At 46.4% G+C, this 19,287-nt stretch overlaps 1 protein-coding gene across 5 annotated transcripts in view; it reads right to left on the bottom strand.

The window, feature by feature from the left end:
* LOC115122375 (rho GTPase-activating protein 29-like) overlaps window positions 1-19,287 on the bottom strand; it is a 121,593-nt gene that overhangs the window by 49,384 nt on the left and 52,922 nt on the right. For all 5 annotated transcript variants that reach the window (XM_065013792.1, XM_065013793.1, XM_065013796.1 and 2 more), the window contains 6 exons: window positions 18,737-18,817; window positions 14,621-14,776; window positions 9,747-9,884; window positions 9,336-9,508; window positions 4,892-5,052; window positions 447-578 (listed from right to left, as the gene is read on the bottom strand). In XM_065013792.1, coding sequence (XP_064869864.1) covers window positions 447-578; window positions 4,892-5,052; window positions 9,336-9,508; window positions 9,747-9,884; window positions 14,621-14,776; window positions 18,737-18,817 — 841 coding nt within the window. The remainder of the gene's footprint in view (window positions 1-446; window positions 579-4,891; window positions 5,053-9,335; window positions 9,509-9,746; window positions 9,885-14,620; window positions 14,777-18,736; window positions 18,818-19,287) is intronic.

Here is a 19,287-nt window from a genome sequence, read left to right on the forward strand (position 1 = left end):
TCACTAGCCACTTTAAACAATGCTACCTTATATAATGTTACTTACCCTACATTATTCATCTCATATGCATATGTATATACTGTACTCTAGATCATCGACTGCATTCTTATGTCACTAGCCACTTTAACTATGCCACTTTGTTTACTTTGTCTACATACTCATCTCATATGTATATACTGTACTCGATACCATCTACTGTATGCTGCTCTGTACCATCACTCATTCATATATCCTTATGTACATATTCCTTATCCCCTTACACTGTGTATAAGACAGTAGTTTTGGAATTGTTAGTTAGATTACTTGTTGGTTATCACTGCATTGTCGGAACTAGAAGCACAAGCATTTCGCTACACTCGCATTAACATCTGCTAACCATGTGTATGTGACAAATAAAATTAGATTTGATTTGATTTATCTGGTGTTGTGTTGGTTCATGTTCTTACCTGGGCTCGCTGTGGGGGAGTCCATGGATTGGGACTCACTGCTGCCTCCAGCACTCTCTGAGTCACTACACATCCCCCTGTCCTGGACACCTGATGCCCAGGCTCTCAACGGGCCCTGTCCCCCTCTCAGACCTGGAGGAGAGAGAACCGAGACGAGAGACGAGAGGGGAGGAAAGAGAGAAGCGATAGGAGAGGAAGAGAAAGAGAGAGATAGGTATTAGCAATATGGTAATTGGCCATCAGGTTCTCTAAGATACAAATATTTGCTCTAGATTACAGGAAATGCCCCATCCCCAGCCAGTCAGCAGCACCTCCTTGTTAAAACATCCTGGCGAGAACCCTGTGTATCATAACATTTCTTGTGTGTACGTACGGGTTCATTTGGATTTGGCCAATCAGAGTCATGGACAGTTTACGCCGTAATCTTACTTGTCACATGCTTTGTAAACAACAGGTGTAGACGAACAGTAAAAAGCTTACTAACGGGCTCTTCCAAACAAGCAGAGAGAAAAACAAATGTTATAATCGCTCTATCCTCACCTGACCTGCTCCGGGACAACTGTCTGGCTACAGTCTGGCTACAGCATACCAACTGTCTGGCTACAGTCTGGCTACAGCATACCAACTGTCTGGCTACAGTCTGGCTACAGCATACCAACTGTCTGGCTACAGTCTGGCTACAGCATACCAACTGTCTGGCTACAGTCTGGCTACAGCATACCAACTGTCTGGCTACAGTCTGGCTACAGCATACCAACTGTCTGGCTACAGTCTGGCTACAGCATACCAACTGTCTGGCTACAGTCTGGCTACAGCATACCAACTGTCTGGCTACAGCATACCAACTGTCTGGCTACAGCATACCAACTGTCTGGCTACAGCATACCAACTGTCTGGCTACAGTCTGGCTACAGCATACCAACTATCTGGCTACAGTATACCAACTGTCTGGCTACAGTATACCAACTGTCTGGCTACAGTCTGGCTACAGTATACCAACTGTCTGGCTACAGTATACCAACTGTCTGGCTACAGTCTGGCTACAGCATACCAACTGTCTGGCTACAGCATACCAACTGTCTGGCTACAGTCTGGCTACAGCATACCAACTGTCTGGCTACAGCATACCAACTGTCTGGCTACAGTCTGGCTACAGCATACCAACTATCTGGCTACAGTATACCAACTGTCTGGCTACAGTATACCAACTGTCTGGCTACAGTCTGGCTACAGTATACCAACTGTCTGGCTACAGTATACCAACTGTCTGGCTACAGTCTGGCTACAGTCTGGCTACAGTATACCAACTGTCTGGCTACAGTATACCAACTGTCTGGCTACAGCATACCAACTGTCTGGCTACAGCATACCAACTGTCTGGCTACAGTCTGGCTACAGCATACCAACTATCTGGCTACAGTATACCAACTGTCTGGCTACAGCATACCAACTGTCTGGGTACAGCATACCAACTGCCTGGCTACAGTATACCATCTGTCTGGCTACAGTCTGGCTACAGCATACCAACTATCTGGCTACAGTATACCAACTGTCTGGCTACAGTATACCAACTGTCTGGCTACAGTATACCAAATGTCTGGCTACTGCATACCAACTGTCTGGCTACAGTATACCAACTGTCTGGCTACAGTCTGGCTACAGCATACCAACTGTCTGGCTACAGTATACCAACTGTCTGGCTACAGCATACCAACTGTCTGGCTACAGCATACCAACTGTCTGGCTACAGTATACCAACTGTCTGGCTACAGCATACCAACTGTCTGGCTACAGCATACCAACTGTCTGGCTACAGTCTGGCTACAGTATACCAACTGTCTGGCTACAGCATACCAACTGTCTGGCTACAGCATACCAACTATCTGGCTACAGTATACCAACTATCTGGCTATAGTATACCAACTGTCTGGCTACAGCATACCAACTGTCTGGCTACAGTCTGGCTACAGCATAACAACTATCTGGCTACAGTATACCAACTGTCTAGCTACAGTATACCAACTGTCTGGCTACAGTCTGGCTACAGTATACCAACTGTCTGGCTACAGTATACCAACTGTCTGGCTACAGCATACCAACTGTCTGGCTACAGCATACCAACTGTCTGGCTACAGCATACCAACTGTCTTGCTACAGTCTGGCTACAGTATACCAACTGTCTGGCTACAGCATACCAACTGTTTGGCTACAGTCGGCTACAGTATACCAACTGTCTGGCTACAGTATATCAACTGACTGGCTACAGCATACCAACTGTCTGGCTACAGTCTGGCTACAGTATACCAACTGTCTGGCTATAGTATACCAACTGTCTGGCTACAGTATACCAACTGTCTGGCTACAGTATACCAACTGTCTGGCTACAGTATACCAACTGTCTGGTTACAGTATACCAACTGTCTGGCTACAGCATACCAACTGTAGAGGTACTGTACCTTGTGTTGGGTAGAGGTACTGTACCTTGTATTGGGTAGTGGTACTGTACCTTGTGTTGGGTAGAGGTACTGTACCTTGTGTTGGGTAGAGGTAGAGGTACTGTACATTGTATTGTGTTGGGTAGAGGTACTGTACCTTGTGTTGGGTAGAGGTACTGTACCTTGTGTTGGGTAGAGGTACTGTACCTTGTGTTGGGTAGAGGTACTGTACCTTGTGTTGGGTAGAGGTAGAGGTACTGTACATTGTATTGTGTTGGGTAGAGGTACTGTACCTTGTGTTGGGTAGTGGTAGAGGTACTGTACCTTGTATTGTGTTGGGTAGAGGTACTGTACCTTGTGTTGGGTAGAGGTAGAGGTACTGTACCTTGTGTTGGGTAGAGGTACTGTACCTTGTATTGTGTTGGGTAGAGGCACTGTACCTTGTGTTGGGTAGAGGTACTGTACCTTGTGTTGGGTAGAGGTACTGTACCTTGTGTTGGGTAGAGGTACTGTACCTTGTATTGGGTAGTGGTAGAGGTACTGTACATTGTATTGGGTAGTGGTAGAGGTACTGTACCTTGTATTGGGTAGAGGTAGAGGTACTGTACCTTGTGTTGGGTAGAGGTACTGTACCTTGTGTTGGGTAGAGGTACTGTACCTTGTGTTGGGTAGAGGTAGAGGTACTGTACCTTGTGTTGGGTAGAGGAACTGTACCTTGTATTGTGTTGGGTAGAGGCACTGTACCTTGTGTTGGGTAGAGGTACTGTACCTTGTGTTGGGTAGAGGTACTGTACCTTGTGTTGGGTAGAGGTACTGTACCTTGTGTTGGGTAGAGGTACTGTACCTTGTGTTGGGTAGAGGTACTGTACCTTGTATTGGGTAGAGGTAGAGGTACTGTACATTGTATTGGGTAGTGGTAGAGGTACTGTACCTTGTATTGGGTAGAGGTACTGTACCTTGTGTTGGGTAGAGGTACTGTACCTTGTGTTGGGTAGAGGTACTGTACCTTGTATTGGGTAGTGGTACTGTACCTTGTGTTGGGTAGAGGTACTGTACCTTGTGTTGGGTAGAGGTACTGTACCTTGTGTTGGGTAGAGGTACTGTACCTTGTGTTGGGTAGAGGTACTGTACCTTGTGTTGGGTAGAGGTACTGTACCTTGTGTTGGGTAGAGGTACTGTACCTTGTGTTGGGTAGAGGTAGAGGTACTGTACATTGTATTGTGTTGGGTAGAGGTACTGTACCTTGTGTTGGGTAGTGGTAGAGGTACTGTACCTTGTATTGTGTTGGGTAGAGGTACTGTACCTTGTGTTGGGTAGAGGTAGAGGTACTGTACCTTGTGTTGGGTAGAGGTACTGTACCTTGTATTGTGTTGGGTAGAGGCACTGTACCTTGTGTTGGGTAGAGGTACTGTACCTTGTGTTGGGTAGAGGTACTGTACCTTGTGTTGGGTAGAGGTACTGTACCTTGTGTTGGGTAGAGGTACTGTACCTTGTGTTGGGTAGAGGTACTGTACCTTGTGTTGGGTAGAGGTAGAGGTACTGTACCTTGTGTTGGGTAGAGGAACTGTACCTTGTATTGTGTTGGGTAGAGGCACTGTACCTTGTGTTGGGTAGAGGTACTGTACCTTGTGTTGGGTAGAGGTACTGTACCTTGTGTTGGGTAGAGGTACTGTACCTTGTGTTGGGTAGAGGTACTGTACCTTGTATTGGGTAGTGGTAGAGGTACTGTACATTGTATTGGGTAGTGGTAGAGGTACTGTACCTTGTGTTGGGTAGTGGTAGAGGTACTGTACATTGTATTGGGTAGTGGTAGAGGTACTGTACCTTGTATTGGGTAGTGGTAGAGGTACTGTACCTTGTATTGGGTAGTGGTAGAGGTACTGTACCTTGTATTGGGTAGTGGTAGAGGTACTGTACCTTGTATTGGGTAGTGGTAGAGGTACTGTACCTTGTATTGGGTAGTGGTAGAGGTACTGTACATTGTATTGGGTAGTGGTAGAGGTACTGTACCTTGTATGTCCGTGGCGCTGTTGGACCTTTCCCCAGGTCGTGACCCCAGAGGACTCTCCACCTCGTCGCCACTCAGGACGTCACCGGAGATGAGGGACACCTGGGACAGGTTACTATGGGAACTGGTGCTGCCCGTTGAACGCTTGTTGAACAACGGAAACCTGGGAGGGGGAGGATACCCCATAATGACATCACAATACCCCATAATGACATCACAATACCCCATAATGACATCACAATACCCCATAATGACATCACAATACCCCATAATGACATCACAATACCCCAGACAGACTGTTAAATATTAACCTGGAGGGGGAGGCAGACAGACTGTTAAATATTAACCTGGAGGGGGCGGCAGACAGACTGTTAAATATTAACCTGGAGGGGGAGGCAGGCAGACTGTTAAATATTAACCTGGAGGGGGCAGACAGACTGTTAAATATTAACCTGGAGGGGAGGCAGACAGACTGTTAAATATTAACCTGGAGGGGAGGCAGACAGACTGTTAAATATTAACCTGGAGGGGGAGGCAGACAGACTGTTAAATATTAACCTGGAGGGGGAGGCAGACAGACTGTTAAATATTAACCTGGAGGGGGAGGCAGACAGACTGTTAAATATTAACCTGGAGGGGAGGCAGACAGACTGTTAAATATTAACCTGGAGGGGAGGCAGACAGACTGTTAAATATTAACCTGGAGGGGGAGGCAGACAGACTGTTAAATATTAACCTGGAGGGGGAGGCAGACAGACTGTTAAATATTAACCTGGAGGGGGAGGCAGACAGACTGTTAAATATTAACCTGGAGGGGAGGCAGACAGACTGTTAAATATTAACTTGGAGGGGAGGCAGACAGACTTTTAAATATTAACCTGGAGGGGGAGGCAGACAGACTGTTAAATATTAACCTGGAGGGGGAGGCAGACAGACTGTTAAATATTAACCTGGAGGGGGAGACAGACAGACTGTTAAATATTAACCTGGAGGGGGAGGCAGACAGACTGTTAAATATTAACTTGGAGGGGGAGGCAGACAGACTGTTAAATATTAACTTGGAGGGGCAAGTTGAGCCCACCCAAGGTCGATGGCCGTGCCCCCACTGAAATCAAATTAGCATAATAAGAAAATTCCCATAAACACGTGTCAGTTTAAGGTAGAGATACAGTATCTGTTGTTTTTTGTTGTTGCATTGAATGCGTTTCTATCCACCAAATACGCCTTTGTCACACTTTAGCATCTGCGGTGAAAGTTTGTTTGTCAGACCAAATCGGTCTTTTCACAAAATCGTCAGGTCGCGTTCAAAATGGTTTGACCTGCGTTACGAACCCTTGGGGCTCGTCTGAAGTCGATACAGCCCATCTGCCAACTTCTGTCTGTCGTGTCCAAACAGTTTGAGACTCTTTCCCCCTAGGACGCCCACAGGCCTCCTAGCAGCAGCAACAACAACAGGATGAGGACTACCCTGGCTTGTACAGTGCATTCGGAAAGTATTCAGACCCCTTGACTTTTTCCACATTTTGTTACGTTGCAACCTTTCCCCCTCATCAATCTACACACAATACCCCATAATGACACCACAATGCCCCATAATGACGTCACAATACCCCATAATGGCATCACAATACCCCATAATGACGTCACAATACCCTATAACGACGTCACAATACCCCATAATGACGTCACAATACCCCATAATGACGCCACAATACCCCATAATGACGTCACAATACCCCATAATGACGTCACAATACCCCATAATGACGCCACAATACCCCATAATGACGTCACAATACCCCATAATGACATCACAATACCCCATAATGACAAAGTGATAACAGGTTTTTTAGACATTTTTGCAAACGTATTAAAAATACCTAATTTACAGGGCCTCCCGAGTGGAGCCGCGGTCTAAGGCACTGCATCGCAGTGCTATAAGCGTCCCTTTAAACCCGGGTTCGATCCCAGGTTGTGTCGCAGCCGGCCGCCCACCGGCACACAATTGGCCCAGTGTCATCCGGGTTAGGGGAAGGAATGTTCTAGTCCCATCGCGCTCTAGAGACCCCTGTGGCAGGCCGGTGTTTCCTTCCTTTCCCCCTGTCCTTTGTGTGGCTGGATTCCTGGTTAAAGCGAGCAGTGTGTAAAAAAAGCAGTGCGGCTTGGCAGGGCCGTGTTTCAGAGGAAGCATTGGCTCTCGACCGTCGACTCTCCCGAGTCCGTATGGGAGTTGCAGAGACGGGACAAGGGTAGTCATTTAGGCAGGTTACCTTGGTGTTCTTGGGCCCAGGGACTGTGGTGGTCTGCTTGAAACATGTAGGTATTACAGACTCGGACAGGGAGAGGTTGAAAATGTCAGTGAAGACACTTGCCAGTTGGTCAGCGCATGCTCGGAGAATACGTCCTGGTAATCCGTCTCGCCCTGCGGCCTTGTGAACGTTGACCTGTTTTAAAGGTCTTACTCACATCATGCATGCTTCAGTGATGCTTGCCTTGAAGTGAGCATATTACTCATTTAGCTCATCTGGTAGGCTCGTGTCACTGAGCAGCTCGCGGCTGTGCTTTCCTTTGTAGTTTGTAATCTGTAAACCCTGCCACATCCGACGAGCGTCGGAGCCGGTGTAGTAGGATTCAATCTTAGTCCTGTATTGACTCTTTGCCTGTTTGATGGTTCGTTTCTTATAAGCATCAGGGTTAGAGTCCAACTTCTTGAAAGCGGCTGCTCTACCCTTTAGATCAGTGTGTAGTTTAGCATCTGCTTCATCTGACCATTTTTTTAAAAGACCGAGTCACTGGTACTTCCTGCTTTAGTTGTTGCAATTTCAGAGGCTGGTAACTCTAATGAATTTATCCTCTGCAACAGAGTTAACTTTGGGTCTTCCTTTCCTGTTTCATCATAGTGCTTGATGGTTTTTGCGACTGCACTTCGTGTCTTTAAGTAATGATGGATAGTCGTTTCTCTTTGCTTATTTGAGCTGTTCTTACCATAATATGGACTATCTTGGTCTTTTACCAAATAGGACTCTCTTCTGTATACCACTCCTACCATGTCACAACACAAATGATTGGCTCAAACGCATTAAGAAGGAAGGAAATTCCATAAATGTACTTTTAAGACGGCACACCTGTTAATTGAAATGCATTCCAGGTGACTACCTCATGAAGCTGGTTGAGAGAATGCCAAGAGTGCGCAAAGCAGTCATCAAGGCAAAGGGTGGCTATTTGAAGAATCTCAAATATAAAATATATTTGAATTTGTTTAACACTTTTTGGGTTACTACATGATTCCAGTTGACGTCTTCACTATTATTCTACAATGTAGAAAATATTAAAAACGAAGAAAAACCCTTGAATTGAAGGTGTTCTAAAACTTTTGACCGGTAATGGACATACATTCCCTTTGAGAAACATTGATTTAAATCACTCAAGTAGAGCGCTGAACTTTTTGAGCTAGTTCAAAACGCTGAGCCAGAATCCCACACTCAATCTACCGTGCTACATTCAGTGCTCTCCACAGTCATTTCCTCAGGAAGGACTCAAATTCAACTCTCTCCCTACTACTCTCTCTCTCTCGCTACTCTCTCTCCCTCGCTACTCTCTCTCCCTAACTCACTCTCTCTCCCTACTCGCTCTCCCTCCCTAACTCACTCGCCCTACTCCTCTCTCTCTCCCTAACTCTCTCTCCCTACTCCTCTCCCTACTACTCTCTCTCTCTCGCTACTCTCACTCCCTCCCTACTCTCTCTCCCTCCCTACTCTCTCTCCCTCCCTCCCTAACTCACTCGCCCTACTCCTCTCTCTCTCCCTTACTCTCTCTCCTTACTCTCTCTCCCCTTACTCCCTCCCCCTCCCTTACACTCTCTCCCCTTACTCCCTCCCCCTCCCTTACACTCTCTCCCTTACTCTCTCTCCCCTTACTCCCTCCCCCTCCCTTACACTCTCTTCCTTACTCTCTCTCCTTACTCTCTCTCCCTCTGTCCTTCTCCCCCAAACCCCTCACACCCCTTCTATCTCTCTTTGTTTCTCTGTCTCATAGTGTTACTCTTTGTGAGAAGTCAGTACTACTGTACACGGACAGTAACAGAACATGGGAAGACAATGGGAGTTTATGAGGGAAAAGGCGCCAGTCCACAATCAAACTGAAACTGTTTTCATTTTCTCTCCAATTCTGTTTGTGAAACTGTAATGAAACAGCTGGTTAAACGTTAGGACTTGACGAAAACAAAACAATGACTGAACTTTGACCTTTAGTTGTTGTTTTAAAATGGTTGTTCCAAATGGCTTGTGTTTTTCACTCTCAGTGAACCTTGACGTAGGAATTGTAAGTCCCCCAAAAAATCAAAATGGAGCACAAATCTACATTTAGTGTACTGGCGAGGTCTTTGAGATCTTTCCAATGCCATTTGAGACGAAGCCTAAGTATGTAAGTGAGTATAAGTCGACTAACCGTTCATCAACGGAGAAGGACTCCATGTGTATCTGATCTTTGGGAAGATTTCTGACAAACTCTGCGTATCTCTGTCCAGGCTCGTACATCTTGGCGTTTTCACACAGGGCCTGGTAGTGGCCGGGTAGAGACACGGTCTGGGCCTGCTGCAGCTGGAGCCAGTTGACTGTCACCTGGAGAAAAGAGGGAGGGGGAAAGTTAGAATGCTTTCAAATAGGATTTACGGCATTTTGCCCCTTAAAAAAAAAAACAACATTGGACAATGTTTATATAGGACACCTTTATATATACACCCTTATATATACACCCTTATATACACAGACCCATTTTTATCACATTCAGTCACATAAACGCTGGAGCTATACTCATGTCAATCCTGGCTCCTGATACTCTGAAGAGACTTTAACTTACAGCTTTGAGTGTGAGGTCACACTGAGTCACCAGTTCTCTGATCTGAGTGAGGATGTCTGTCTTGGTGCTGGCCAGCTCTGCCCTCCTGGCCCCTGCATCAGTTACACACACTCTGTACTGGTCTCTGGCATCCTCAGCCTGAGAGAGAGAGAGAGAGAGAGAGAGAGAGAGAGAGAGAGAGAATTAACAGACTCTGTACTGGTCTCTGGCATCCTCAGCCTGAGAGAGAGAGAGAGAGAGAGAGAGAGAGAGAGAGAGAGAGAGAGGGGAATTAACAGACTCTCTACTGGTCTCTGGCATCCTCAGCCTGAGAGAGAGAGAGAGAGAGAGAGAGAGAGAGAGAGAGAGGGGAATTAACAGATTCTGTACTGGTCTCTGGCATCCTCAGCCTGAGAGAGAGAGAGAGAGAAGAGAGAGAGAGAGAGAGAGAGAGGGGAATTAACAGACTCTGTACTGGTCTCTGGCATCCTCAGCCTGAGAGAGAGAGAGAGAGAGAGAGGGGAATTAACACACTCTGTACTGGTCTCTGGCATCCTCAGCCTGAGAGAGAGAGAGAGAGAGAGAGAGAGAGAGAGAGAGAGAGAGAGAGAGGGGGGAATTAACAGACTCTGTACTGGTCTCTGGCATCCTCAGCCTGAGAGAGCGAGAGAGAGAGAGAGAGAGAGAGAGAGGGAATTAACACACTCTGTACTGGTCTCTGGCATCCTCAGCCTGAGAGAGAGAGAGAGAGAGGGGAATTAACAGACTCTGTACTGGTCTCTGGCATCCTCAGCCTGAGAGAGAGAGAGGGGAATTAACAGACTCTGTACTGGTCTCTGGCGTCCTCAGCCTGAGAGAGAGAGAGAGAGAGAGAGGGGGGGGGGGGGATTAACAGACTCTGTACTGGTCTCTGGCATCCTCAGCCTGAGATATAGAGATCAGTAACACAGGGGGTATAGAGATCAGTAACACAGGAATATAGAGATCAGTAACACAGGAATATAGATCAGTAACACAGGGGTATAGAGATCAGTAACACAGGGGGTATAGAGATCAGTAACACAGGGGGTATAGAGATCAGTAACACAGGAATATAGAGATCAGTAACACAGGAATATAGAGATCAGTAACACAGGAATATAGATCAGTAACACAGGGGTATAGAGATCAGTAACACAGGGGGTATAGAGATCAGTAACACAGGGGTACAGAGATCAGTAACACAGGAATATAGAGATCAGTAACACAGGAATATAGAGATCAGTAACACAGGGGGTATAGAGATCAGTAACACAGGGGGTATAGAGATCAGTAACACAGGGGGTATAGAGATCAGTAACACAGGGGTATAGAGATCAGTAACACAGGAATATAGAGATCAGTAACACAGGGGGTAGAGAGATCAGTAACACAGGAATATAGAGATCAGTAACACAGGGGGTATAGAGATCAGTAACACAGGGGTACAGAGATCAGTAACACAGGGGGTAGAGAGATCAGTAACACAGGAATATAGAGATCAGTAACACAGGGGTATGGAGATCAGTAACACAGGGGTATGGAGATCAGTAACACAGGGGTATAGAGATCAGTAACACAGGGGTATAGAGATCAGTAACACAGGGGTATGGAGATCAGTAACACAGGGGTATAGAGATCAGTAACACGGGGTAGAGATCAGGAACACAGGGGGTAGAGAGATCAGTAACACAGGAATATAGAGATCAGTAACACAGGGGTATAGAGATCAGTAACACAGGGGGTATAGAGATCAGTAACACAGGGGGTATAGAGATCAGTAACACAGGGGTATAGAGATCAGTAACACAGGGGGTATAGAGATCAGTAACACAGGGGTATAGAGATCAGTAACACAGGGGTATAGAGATCAGTAACACAGGGGGTAGAGAGATCAGTAACGCGGGGGTATAGAGATCAGTAACACGGGGGTAGAGAGATCAGTAACACAGGGGTATAGAGATCAGTAACACAGGGGTATAGAGATCAGAAACACAGGAATATAGAGATCAGAAACACAGGAATATAGATCAGTAACACAGGGGGTATAGAGATCAGTAACACAGGGGTACAGAGATCAGTAACACAGGGGGTAGAGAGATCAGTAACACAGGGGGTATAGAGATCAGTAACACAGGGGTACAGAGATCAGAAACACAGGAATATAGAGATCAGAAACACAGGAATATAGATCAGTAACACAGGGGGTATAGAGATCAGTAACACAGGGGTACAGAGATCAGTAACACAGGAATATAGATATCAGTAACACAGGAATATAGAGATCAGTAACACAGGGGTATAGAGATCAGTAACACAGGGGTACAGAGATCAGTAACACAGGGGGTATAGAGATCAGTAACACAGGGGTACAGAGATCAGTAACACAGGGGGTATAGAGATCAGTAACACAGGAATATAGAGATCAGTAACACAGGGGTACAGAGATCAGTAACACAGGGGGTATAGAGATCAGTAACACAGGGGGTATAGAGATCAGTAACACAGGGGGTATAGAGATCAGTAACACAGGGGGTATAGAGATCAGTAACACAGGAATATAGAGATCAGTAACACAGGGGTATAGAGATCAGTAACACAGGGGTACAGAGATCAGTAACACAGGGGTACAGAGATCAGTAACACAGGGGGTATAGAGATCAGTAACACAGGAATATAGAGATCAGTAACACAGGGGTACAGAGATCAGTAACACAGGGGGTATAGAGATCAGTAACACAGGGGGTATAGAGATCAGTAACACAGGGGTACAGAGATCAGTAACACAGGGGGTATAGAGATCAGTAACACAGGGGTATAGAGATCAGTAACACAGGGGGTACAGAGATCAGTAACACAGGGCGTGTAGAGATCAGTAACACAGGAATATAGAGATCAGTAACACATCAGCAGGAACGTGCTTATAGGAGTCAGTGCATCCCCTACGTCAAAAATATAAACGCAAAATGCAACCATTTTAAAGATGTTACAACTCATATAAATAAATAAATCTTATATAAATTCAAGAGAAATGAATATGCTTGTTTTTTTACCCCCGTTTTCTCCCCCAATTTCGTGGGGATTGGTAGTTACAGTCTTGTCCCATCGCTGCAACTCCCTTACGGACTCGGGAGAGAAGAAGGTCGAGAGCCGCGCGTCCCCCGAAACACGACCTAACCGCACTGCTTCCCGACACACTGCTCGATTAACCCGGGAGGAAAACACCGTACACCTGGCGCCCGCGTCAGCGCGAACGGACCCGGCCCGCCACAGGAGTCACTAGAGAGCGATGGGACGAGGATATCTCGGCCTGCCAAACCCTCTACTAACCCGGACGACGCTGGGCCAATTGTGCGCCGCCTCATGGGTCTCCCAGTCACGGCCAGCTTTGACACAGCCTGGGATCGAATCCGGGTCTGTAGTGCTGCCTCAAGCACAGCGATGCAGTGCCTTAGACCGTTGTGCCACTCGGGAGGCCCCTGCAAATTGATTTTAACAAACAATTGGTCCCCCAAAAAATGCAGACCTCCGTTGAACTTCAAAACCCCGATGTGGCCCTTGATCCAAAAAGTTTGCACAACCTAATCTATGGATTCCACATGACTGGGAATACAGATATGCATCTGTTGGTCACAGATACATTAAAAAAGGTAGGGGCATGGATCAGAAAACCAGTCAGTATCTGGTGTGACCATTTGCCTCATGCAGCATGACACATCTCCTTCACATAGAGTTGATCAGGCTGTTGATTGTGGCCTGTGGAATGTAGTCCCACTCCTCTTCAATGGCTGTGCGAATTTGTTGGATATTGGCGGGAACTGGAGCACGCTGTCATACACGTCGATCCAGAGCATCCCAAACATGCTCAATGGGTGACATGTCTGGTGAGTACACAGGCCATGGAAGAACTGGGACATTTACAGCTTCCAGGAATTGTGTACAGATCCTTGCGACATGGGGCCGTGATGGTGGTGGGTGAAGGGCACAACAATGGGCCTCAGGATCTCGTCACTGAATGGCATTGAAATTGCCATCGATAAAATTAAATTGTGTTTGTTGTCCGTAGCTTATGCCTTCCCATACCATATCCCCACATCAGCAAACCGCTCGCCCACACGATGCCGTACGCGCTGTCTGCCATCTGCCCGGTACAGTAGAAACTGGGATTCATCCCTAAAGAGGCCAATTCTCCAGCATGCCAGTGGCCATCGAAGGTGAGCATTTGCCCACTGAAGTCGGGTTTTGATGCCGACTTGCAGTCAGTTGGGTCAAGACCCTGGTGAGGATGACGAGCACGCGGATGATCTTCCCTGAGACGGTTTCTGACAGTTTGTGCAGAAATACTTTGGTTGTGTAAACCCACAGTCTCATCAGATGTCCGGGTGGCTGGTCTCAGACGATCCCAAAGGTGAAGAAGCCGGATGTGGAGGTCCTGAGCTCGTGTGATTATACACGGTCTGCGGTTGTGAGGCCGGTTGGACGTACTTCCAAATTCTCTAAAACGACGTTGGAGGCGGCTTATGGTAGAAAAATGAACATTAAATTATCTGGCAACATGTCTGGAGTCAGCATGCCAATTGCACGCTCCCTCAAAACTTGAGACTTCTGTGGCAAAACTGCACATTTTAGAGTGGCCTTTTATTGTCCCCAGCACAAGGTGCACCTATGTAATTATCATACTGTTTAATCAGCTTCTTGATATGCTGCACCTGTCAGGTGGATTAATTATCTTGGCAAAGGAGAATTACTCACTAACAGAATATGTAAACAAATTTGTGCAAAACATATGAGAGAAAAAAAGATTTTAGTGCGTATGGAACATTTCTGGGATGTTTTATTTCAGCTCATTAAACATCAGTATATTTCTCCCCTCATACCTTCTGAAGAGCCTCCTCTTCCAGTTTCCTCTTCTTGTCCAGCTGTTTGGACTGTTCCTCCTGGGAGCGGCTGGCTGACGACTGGGCCTTGTGGTACTCGTCTCTTCTCTGGGCCTGGGTCCACCGAGCCTTACGCAGAGCCGCCTCGGACTCTTGCTAAGGAGGAGAGGGGAGGATACAGTCAGGTGAGAGAAGTACACACACTGTGTTATAGGGAGGATACAGGTAGACAGGTGTGTTATAGGGAGGATACAGGTAGACAAGTAGACACACTGTGTGTTATAGGGAGGATACGGGAAGACAAGTAGACACACTGTGTGTTATAGGGAGGATACAGGTAGACAGGTAGACACACTGTGTGTTATAGGGAGGATACAGGTGGACAGGTAGACACACTGTGTGTTATAGGGAGGATACAGGTAGACAGGTAGACACACTGTGTGTTATAGGGAGGATACAGGTGGACAGGTAGACACACTGTGTGTTATAGGGAGGATACAGGTAGACAGGTAGACACACTGTGTGTTATAGGGAGGATACAGGTAGCCAGGTAGACACACTGTGTGTTATAGGGAGGATACGGGTAGACAAGTAGACACACTGTGTGTTATAGGGAGGATACGGGTAGACAAGTAAACACACTGTGTGTTATAGGGAAGATACAGGTGGACAGGTAGACACACTGTGTGTTATAGGGAGGATACAGGTGGACAGGTAGACAGACTGTGTGTTATAGGGAGGATACAGGTGGACAGGTAGACACACTGTGTGTTATAGGGAGGATACAGGTGGACAGGTAGACACACTGTGTGTTATAGGGAGGATACAGGTGGACAGGTAGACAGACTGTGTTATAGGGAGGATACAGGTGGACAGGTAGACACACTGTGTGTTATAGGGAGGATACAGGTGGACAGGTAGACACACTGTGTGTTATAGGGAGGATACAGGTGGACAGGTAGACAGACTGTGTGTTATAGGGAGGATACAGGTAGACACACTGTGTGTTATAGGGAGGATACGGGTAGACACACTGTGTGTTATAGGGAGGATACAGGTAGACAGGTGTGTTATAGGGAGGATACAGGTAGACAGGTAGACACACTGTGTGTTATAGGGAGGATACAGCTGGACAGATAGACAGGTAGACACACTGTGTGTTATAGGGAGGATACAGATAGACAGGTGTGTTATAGGGAGGATACAGATAGACAGGTGTTTATAGGGAGGATACAGGTAGACAGGCAGACAGGTGTGTTATAGGGAGGATACAGGTAGACAGGTGTGTTATAGGGAGGATACAGGTAGACAGGTGTGTTATAGGGAGGATACGGGTAGACACACTGTGTGTTATAGGGAGGATACAGGTAGACAGGTGTGTTATAGGGAGGATACAGGTAGACAGGTAGACACACTGTGTTATAGGTAGGATACAGGTAGACACACTGTGTGTTATAGGGAGGATACAGGTAGACAGGTGTGTTATAGGGAGGATACAGATAGACAGGTGTGTTATAGGGAGGATACAGGTAGACAGGTGTGTTATAGGGAGGATACAGGTAGACACACTGTGTGTTATAGGGAGGATACGGGTAGACACACTGTGTGTTATAGGGAGGATACAGGTAGACAGGTGTGTTATAGGGAGGATACAGGTAGACAGGTGTGTTATAGGGAGGATACAGGTAGACAGGTGTGTTATAGGGAGGATACAGGTAGACAGGTGTGTTATAGGGAGGATACAGATAGACAGGTGTGTTATAGGTAGGATACAGGTAGACAGGTGTGTTATAGGGAGATACAGGTAGACCGTTGTGTTATAGGTAGGATACAGGTAGACAGGTGTGTTATAGGGAGGATACAGGTAGACAGGTGTGTTATAGGGAGGATACAGGTAGACAGGTGTGTTATAGGGAGGATACAGGTAGACAGGTGTGTTATAGGGAGGATACAGGTAGACAGGTGTGTTATAGGTAGGATACAGGTAGACAGGTGTGTTATAGGGAGGATACAGGTAGACAGGTGTGTTATAGGGAGGATACAGATAGACATGTGTGTTATAGGGAGGATACAGGTAGACAGGTGTGTTATAGGGAGGATACAGATAGACATGTGTGTTATAGGTAGGATACAGGTAGACACACTGTGTTATAGGGAGGATACAGGTAGACAGGTGTGTTATAGGGAGGATACAGGTAGACAGGTGTGTTATAGGGAGGATACAGGTAGACAGGTGTGTTATAGGTAGGATACAGGTAGACAGGTGTGTTATAGGGAGGATACAGGTAGACACACTGTGTTATAGGGAGGATACAGATAGACATGTGTGTTATAGGTAGGATACAGGTGTGTTATAGGGAGGATACAGATAGACATGTGTGTTATAGGTAGGATACAGGTAGACACACTGTGTTATAGGGAGGATACAGGTAGACATGTGTGTTATAGGGAGGATACAGGTAGACATGTGTGTTATAGGGAGGATACAGGTAGACAGGTGTGTTATAGGGAGGATACAGGTAGACACACTGTGTTATAGGGAGGATACAGGTAGACAGGTGTGTTATAGGGAGGATACAGGTAGACACACTGTGTTATAGGGAGGATACAGGTAGACAGGTGTGTTATAGGGAGGATACAGGTAGACAGGTGTGTTATAGGGAGGATACAGGTAGACATGTGTGTTATAGGTAGGATACAGGTAGACACACTGTGTTATAGGGAGGATACAGGTAGACAGGTGTGTTATAGGGAGGATACAGGTAGACAGGTGTGTTATAGGGAGGATACAGATAGACATGTGTGTTATAGGTAGGATACAGGTAGACGGGTGTGTTATAGGGAGGATACAGGTAGACGGGTGTGTTATTGGTAGGATACAGGTAGACGGGTGTGTTATAGGGAGGATACAGGTAGACAGGTGTGTTATAGGGAGGATACAGGTAGACAGGTGTGTTATAGGGAGGATACAGGTAGGGAGGTGTGTTATAGGGAGGATACAGGTAGACAGGTGTGTTATAGGTAGGATACAGGTAGACACACTGTGTTATAGGGAGGATACAGGTAGACACACTGTGTTATAGGGAGGATACAGGTAGAGACACTGTGTTATAGGGAGGATACAGGTAGACAGGTGTGTTATAGGGAGGATACAGGTAGACAGGTGTGTTATAGGGAGGATACAGGTAGACAGGTGTGTTATAGGGAGGATACAGGTAGACAGGTGTGTTATAGGGAGGATACAGATAGACAGGTGTGTTATAGGTAGGATACAGGTAGACAGGTGTGTTATAGGGAGGATACAGATAGACAAGTGTGTTATAGGTAGGATACAGGTAGACACACTGTGTTATAGGTAGGATACAGGTAGACACACTGTGTTATAGGGAGGATACAGGTAGACAGGTGTGTTATAGGGAGGATACAGGTAGACAGGTGTGTTATAGGGAGGATACAGGTAGACAGGTGTGTTATAGGGAGGATACAGGTAGACAGGTGTGTCATAGGGAGGATACAGGTAGACACACTGTGTTATAGGGAGGATACAGGTAGACACACTGTGTTATAGGGAGGATACAGGTAGACAGGTGTGTTATAGGGAGGATACAGGTAGACACACTGTGTTATAGGGAGGATACAGGTAGACAGGTGTGTTATAGGGAGGATACAGGTAGACAGGTGTGTTATAGGGAGGATACAGGTAGACAGGTGTGTTATAGGGAGGATACAGGTAGACAGGTGTGTTATAGGGAGGATACAGGTAGACAGGTGTGTTATAGGGAGGATACAGGTAGACAGGTGTGTTATAGGGAGGATACAGGTAGACACACTGTGTTATAGGGAGGATACAGGTAGACACACTGTGTTATAGGGAGGATACAGGTAGACAGGTGTGTTATAGGGAGGATACAGGTAGACACACTGTGTTATAGGGAGGATACAGGTAGACAGGTGTGTTATAGGGAGGATACAGGTAGACAGGTGTGTTATAGGGAGGATACAGGTAGACAGGTGTGTTATAGGGAGGATACAGGTAGACAGGTGTGTTATAGGGAGGATACAGGTAGACAGGTACACACACAGAGAAAACAGCAGAGGGACAGAAGTCTCACATACCATTTTCTTCTGTTCTCTCTGCCACTGCTCCTTGATGTCTTTCCTCAGTTTGTCCAGCTCAGTCTTTCTGGACAACAGCGGCTACAGGACGCACAAAGAGGCACCAACTATAGTATAGTGTACATTCAATTATATCGCATCACTTTCCCACAAATTACTTTGAACCCAAAATGATACATTGTTGCCTTGAGACAAGATCATTCTCTAGTCTTGAAGTTTTGTTGGCACCTATAAAGACTGTCATTGACCCCAAGAAAGACTGCTGTTGACCCCTATAAAGACTGTTACTGACCCCTATAAAGACTGTCATTGACCCCTATAAAGACTGTCACTGACCCCTATAAAGACTGTCACTGACCCCTATAAAGACTGTCACTGACCCCTATAAAGACTGGTCCTGACCCCTATAAAGACTGGTCCTGACCCCTATAAAGACTGTCACTGACCCCTATAAAGACTGTCACTGACCCCTATAAAGACTTGTCACTGACCCCTATAAAGACTGTCACTGACCCCTATAAAGACTGTCACTGACCCCTATAAAGACTGTC

Source organism: Oncorhynchus nerka, linkage group LG9b, assembly GCF_034236695.1.
Source record: "Oncorhynchus nerka isolate Pitt River linkage group LG9b, Oner_Uvic_2.0, whole genome shotgun sequence".
In the NCBI taxonomy this organism is placed as follows: domain Eukaryota; kingdom Metazoa; phylum Chordata; class Actinopteri; order Salmoniformes; family Salmonidae; genus Oncorhynchus; species Oncorhynchus nerka.